This window comes from Oreochromis niloticus, linkage group LG12 (assembly GCF_001858045.2).
Source record: "Oreochromis niloticus isolate F11D_XX linkage group LG12, O_niloticus_UMD_NMBU, whole genome shotgun sequence".
NCBI classification, from domain to species: Eukaryota; Metazoa; Chordata; class Actinopteri; order Cichliformes; family Cichlidae; genus Oreochromis; species Oreochromis niloticus.
The window spans coordinates 22,101,163-22,106,949 of record NC_031977.2 but is presented as its reverse complement, the minus strand read 5'-3'; the positions used below and the strand labels follow the sequence as shown (position 1 = coordinate 22,106,949).

General features: G+C 39.1%; 1 protein-coding gene across 1 annotated transcript; it reads left to right on the top strand.

Moving 5' to 3' along the window:
* Positions 1–2,042: 2,042 nt before the first annotated feature.
* LOC100697517 (macrophage-expressed gene 1 protein-like) lies at positions 2,043–5,567 on the top strand. Its single transcript, XM_019365985.1, has 2 exons — positions 2,043–2,492; positions 2,842–5,567. The coding sequence occupies exons 1-2, from the start codon at positions 2,043–2,045 to the stop codon at positions 4,495–4,497; spliced, it is 2,106 nt and encodes a 701-aa protein (XP_019221530.1). The 3' UTR covers positions 4,498–5,567.
* Positions 5,568–5,787: the final 220 nt, after the last annotated feature.

Genomic DNA, 5,787 nt, shown 5'->3' with positions numbered 1-5,787 from the left:
TGATGGCAGCAATATATCACAAAAAAGCTGGAACAGGGCCATATTTACCACTGGGTAGTATCTTTTAAGTCAGTAAATGTCTGGGAACTGAGGAGGCCAGCTGCTGGATTTTTGGGAGAGGACTGTTGTCCTATGTTTGTGGGGGATTCCAGCTGCTCAACACTCCTGTATATGTTTTCAGTTGGTGAAAGGTTCAACTCAGAGAAAGCTTATTCAGTTATTCAGTTTATTTGGGGGTGAGCACAATTACGTTTCTGGGATTTTCTTACCTGGATGATCGACCATGCACTGAGACAAAAATCTCGACTTGTGAACCTTTGCCCATCTTTACTTCTGTGAAAGTCTGCCTCTTTAAAATCCTCTTTTTATACTGAAATAAAATAATAACCGTGTTTCAAAAGTATAAATAAGTAGAAAGTACAGATATGTGTCTGAAAATGTAAGCAGTAGGCCTAAAGCAAAAAACTGCCAGAAAAAAAAAGATTAAATAAATTAAGATACCTGAAAATTCTACGTAACTGCTGTTACTTCTCACCTCCTGTTAACTGAAGGCACCAGCACACCATTTGGGATGGTTCTGCCTAGTTTAACCCTGATTTGACTTGTTGGTACCAGAAAAGTTGATATCGCTGTTGATATCACTCACTGTTCAAAATAAATGATAGCAGCATTTTGCATAATGTGCTAGAGCAGGATGACACCTTTATCCTCCCATGTACTGAAAAGTCAGTGCCTGGATTATTCCATGCTGGTGTTATTAAACCCCGATCCTTTTGTCCCCATGATAGAACAGAGAAAACCGACTCATAGTGTGTTAAAACATTTATATTTCTTTTTATTCAATCATCTTCCGGAAGAGAGAGACCCCTGCATAGCTCAAACGCCAGTTGCAAGAGCTCTAACATTAGAATCATAAGCTGTGTCTCATATAGGTGTTATTTTGGTACTTTACACGTCACACAGTCTCAAACATTGCTTATATGGAAAGTTCCTCTTTTCTGTGTCTTATCTATTAACATGCCTGTGCACTAAAACTTCCTGTTTTTCAGTCTGGCTGAGCACTTAGTTTGTGAGTGAAAGGTGGCCTTGCTCTACAAGCCTTCATTATTAAAGTACATAAAACAATATAATAGGAAAATAAGGATACTAAGGATATTGATTTCCTGACAGTGTGTATTTGGATAGAATTGTATGAAGTGCTTTCAGTCAAGCTAGCAGAGCTGTGGCTATGATGAAGTTATCAAAGCACTTCATTCTCCGAATGAAAGCGTCATTGTGTTTCCCAGATTTCTCAAACATAGAATGGTAAGCTTTAGTGATAAAGAATTTCTTGTCCACTGGCCTTGACCACATACTTTTAGAGAAAAAGAGTATTATTATAGAGTATTTTCACTCTTCAGCAGCCAGTGTTTTTGTTCTGGTTTTGTTCACCAACTTTCTTTGTGTTTTTCTGCTCAACTCGTTCCCCTCACCCACCCCAGCCACAGAAGGTTCTTGAAAGGAGGTTTTGCCATACAAGCCTAGGCTTGACTGTTGGAGTCTCAAAAATTCCCTGGGACTTTCCAGTGAGGCACACTCACGTGACTGTTCAGATGTTAACAGACTGTTTTCATCTGCACTTTTACATGAGGACAACAAAGACGCTACCTTAAGGTGTCTGTCTGTTAATATTTTTAAGATTAAGACTGTCTTACTGTAGAGGCAGGTTCTCTGAAGTTAATTTTAGGACACCATACACTTTGAATATGCTTTGATTGAGAAACAGTCAAAGCATAAAAACAATAATAATCAAAAAAATTTATAACATAAAACTGCAGAAACATGCAAAAGTTTCAGGTGTACAAGAACGGTTTCTGGGGTAAAAAAACCCAAACTATTGCAGACATGGGAATGAACACAAAACTTCAACCGACAGATATTAGTTGAACAAGATGTCTGTTATTGTAATATGATACAGTAAGGTAAGTATATGATAAGAGTAGGAGGGACTTGGCTAAAGGTGTATATATGCAGTGGTGCTGGTGCTCAAGTTGACAGTCATCATGAAAGCAGCAGCAGCCCCGCTGGTGATCTTTTTCTTTCATGTCTGCTCTTCAGCACCTGTGAGCCGTCCAACAAACTGGCTCAGACAATGCCGTGCCTCTGTCAACCTCTCCATCACAGCACTGGAGGTGCTGCCAGGTGGAGGATGGGACAATCTGCGAAACATGGACATGGGTCGAGTCATGAACCTCAGCTACTTCCAGTGCCAGACTACTGAGGACGGGCTCTACCTCATTCCAGATGAAGTGTTTGTTATCCCTCACAAAGAGACAGGTGTGGAGACCAGCTCAGAGATAATCAGGTCCTGGCTTGAGCAGAAAAGCTCGACCTCTGAAAGCATTAATGCAGACATATCCTTCCTCCCAGTTCTCAATGGTAAATTTTCTAGTGACAACAAGAGAATGAAAACCCATCAGGTCAGAGACCTGTCAACCACAGCCAGAGTGCAGGTAAGTTTATTTTCAGATGTTTTAGTGTAAAATGAAACACAAGTGCGACAGTTGGGGTACTTCTTCATTAAAGCACTTTTAAACATTTTTTGTTTTTGCGCAAGAAGTACTCTGCCTTTAAAATTTAGTTGATAAATGGCAAAATATGATAAATGGCATTACATATTTTTTCTTTATTAGTCTCTTTAAACCAATGAATGCTAAAAATATTTTTTGTGTTAGGAAGAAATAAATTATGACATTCAAGATTTATTCAAAAACATATGGCATATGGAAAATTAGTTATATATTAATGATAAAAAAAATACTGCAGTTAAAAATAATAATATTGTAATCCTTTCTTTCAAAGGTTCGTAACTTCCTCTACACAGTTAAGGCTTATCCAGACTTCACTCTGGACACACGATTCGTTCAGCAAGTCAGAGACATCGCTGATGCAATTGAAAACAACCAGACTAAGAATGCGGACTATCTTGCAGAGATGATGGTGCTGGACTATGGAACTCATGTCATCACTAGTGTGGATGCTGGGGCTGCTTTGGTGCAGGAGGACTATCTCCGTTCCTCTTATGTGTCAGACAGTGAGTCAGAAAGTTCTTCTGTGAAAGCACAGGCTGGATTAAACTTCTTCGATAAGCTGAAGTTTGACATTAGCAGTCAAAGTGCCCAACAGAGCTCATCACTTCAAACATATCAATCCAACATTACATACTCTCTCATTCAAAGCCATGGAGGTGCACCTTTTTATCCTGGCATCACTCTGCAGAAGTGGCAGGAAAGTACCAGAAACAACCTTGTTGCCATCGATCGCTCAGGATTTCCTCTCCACTATTTTATAAACACCAACACTCTCACTGATCTGCCACACCCTACGATTGGAAAAGTTGCTCTTAAAGTCAGTCAGGCTGTAGAGCGCTACTACAAGATCAATACTCGCCCCGGATGTGTTGATGTCAACTCCAAAAACTTCAACTTCCAGGCTAACAAGGATGATAATTCCTGTGAAGGTCCAGCTACCAACCTCAGTTTTGGTGGTGTCTACCAAGAGTGTGTAAAACTCAGTTCAGATGCAGATGCACTTTGTGATTCTCTGGCCCAGAAAAACCCAGATACAGGTGATTTCTCCTGTCGTCCACCTTACTCACCAACTTTACTAAGATCAGAGGTGAGACAACAAAGTTACTCTAAGTATGAATGTCATGTAGAAAGTCATTCCTGTTGGTTTATTTTTAACTGTGATGAAACACGCTGTCAGGACAACAACTATGTTCGTTCTGCTCGCATCAACACCTACTGGTGCTCTGTAAATGGACAGGCTCCAGAAAACTCAGGATATCTGTTTGGAGGAATATACAGCCCCTCGCTCCTGAACCCCCTCACGAAAAGCAAAAGCTGTCCCCCAAATTTCATTCCAGTAAAGTTCCTCTCAGATGGTGAGGTGATCTGTGTGAGTAATGACTATGAGACAGGTACCAGATTCTCAGTACCATTCGGAGGTCTCTTCAGCTGTCAGTCAACCAACCCACTGGCAAGGAATCAACGCAGGTGCCCTCCCAAGTTCAGTCAGCACCTTGCTGCAATCAGTGATGGCTGTGAAATCCTCTACTGTGTTCAGTCTGGACTGTTCACAGGTGGAGAGCTCCAACCAATTCGTCTGCCTCCGTTCACAAAACCTCCACTTATCAGCATGCAAGCCACCAACACAGTAATGGTGATGACTGAAGGAGAAAACAGCTGGGTGAGAGTGGGCCAGACCAAGAAGTGGAAACTTGCCAAACCAGAAGAAATCAAGGAAATTGTTCGTGGCCTTAATCCTGAAGTCAATCAAATGTCTAATGGAGAAAAGGCAGGTGTAGCTTTTGGGGTGATGGGTTTGATGCTGATTGTGGTCATAGTGGGAGTGGTCCTATTCAAGAGGAGGAGGAGGATGTCAGGGTTCAGATCTAGAGGTTATGAGGAAATACGTGTTGAAGTAGAGAGGGATTCACAACAAGATGAGGCCTGAGAACAGAATATAGCTTAGGGAATGGCCACCAAGATACAAACATTAAACTGGTGCAAGGGAATCTGACATTTATTTCTGTTCTTTGTTTGTCATCTTACTTGTGCTTCCAACATTTCTGGAAAATGTTCACATTGAAGAGTTTCTATTTTAATTCAGTCTTGTATTACTGTAGTATAGTAAACGTACAAACCTTACACTGTAAAACTGTAGATCGGGAGTAGCAGTCTTACTCTGAAATCACCAGATGGACCCATTAAACAGAAAGCAGAGGTAATTTTCAGACTACATTGTGGATCAATGCTGCTCTCTTGAGGCCAAGAAGCACAATACTGTATATATTTTAGTACATAAACATAAACCACATGTATGAAGTGCTTTTAGTAAACCACATATAATCAATACTGTAAGAAGATTTATATAATTTTTTAAATGTATACCATAAGACAAAGAACACATTTGTCTTTTGTCTATTTTTTTGAATACTTTGTAGATAGTACTTTAGTTTCCTGCTAAAGAATAATGTGGTCATAAGGTGGAAATAAGAAGGTAATACTGCAAAAAATGTGTTATTATTACTTAATTACCAAAGTAATATGCAACTAATAACCAAGTAATATGTCTTAAAAATGGCTATACCTGAATAATATTGAGCTGAAATATATGTAAAAGACTAAGGGGCCAGAATCTGGGACTAATAATGTGGAAGCAAATGTTAGCTTATTATTGCAAAATTAGTCAGTAATATATAAGTAACCATGTGATCACCTGCTAGCAATAACATACTAAGATCTGTGTATATACTTACTTTAAAGTAGAAGTAATGCCATAATAACAAGCTAATGTTGGTTGATGTTTTAACATATTAGGATACTAATACAATATCAGGATGATTTAATCAATGTTACCTTTTATCCTCTGCATTCTCCTTTGTTTGAAGGTAACAATGTATTGTTCTTTTCTAATTTTCATGTAAATTCCTACTTTTAACAACCACAAATATGGGACTGAAAAGGGATTTTCTTTTATGTATCTGTGCCAACAATAATAAAACAACAGTGTTGCTCCACCAATCAGCCTGTCTATCTTTTAGGCTATCATACTGCAGACACAGACACAAAGCTTTGTGACATGCCAACTTTGAATTCACCAAGTGGTTATTTTCCAACAAAAAGCAGATTAAAGTCTTGAACTCTTTTAGTGAGTGCACATTACTAATGTTATGCATGGTATGTTTCTAGTCATGTACACTCCGTGAACACCAGAACACCTTTTCAAAGGTTTTCTGTTTCT

Coding starts and splice junctions, on each gene's coding strand:
- LOC100697517 (XM_019365985.1), top strand. CDS start 2,043: ATGAAAGCAGCAGCAGCCCCGCTGGTGATCTTTTTCTTTCATGTCTGC. Junction 2,493..2,841: donor CAACCACAGCCAGAGTGCAG/GTAAGTTTATTT, acceptor TTTCTTTCAAAG/GTTCGTAACTTCCTCTACAC.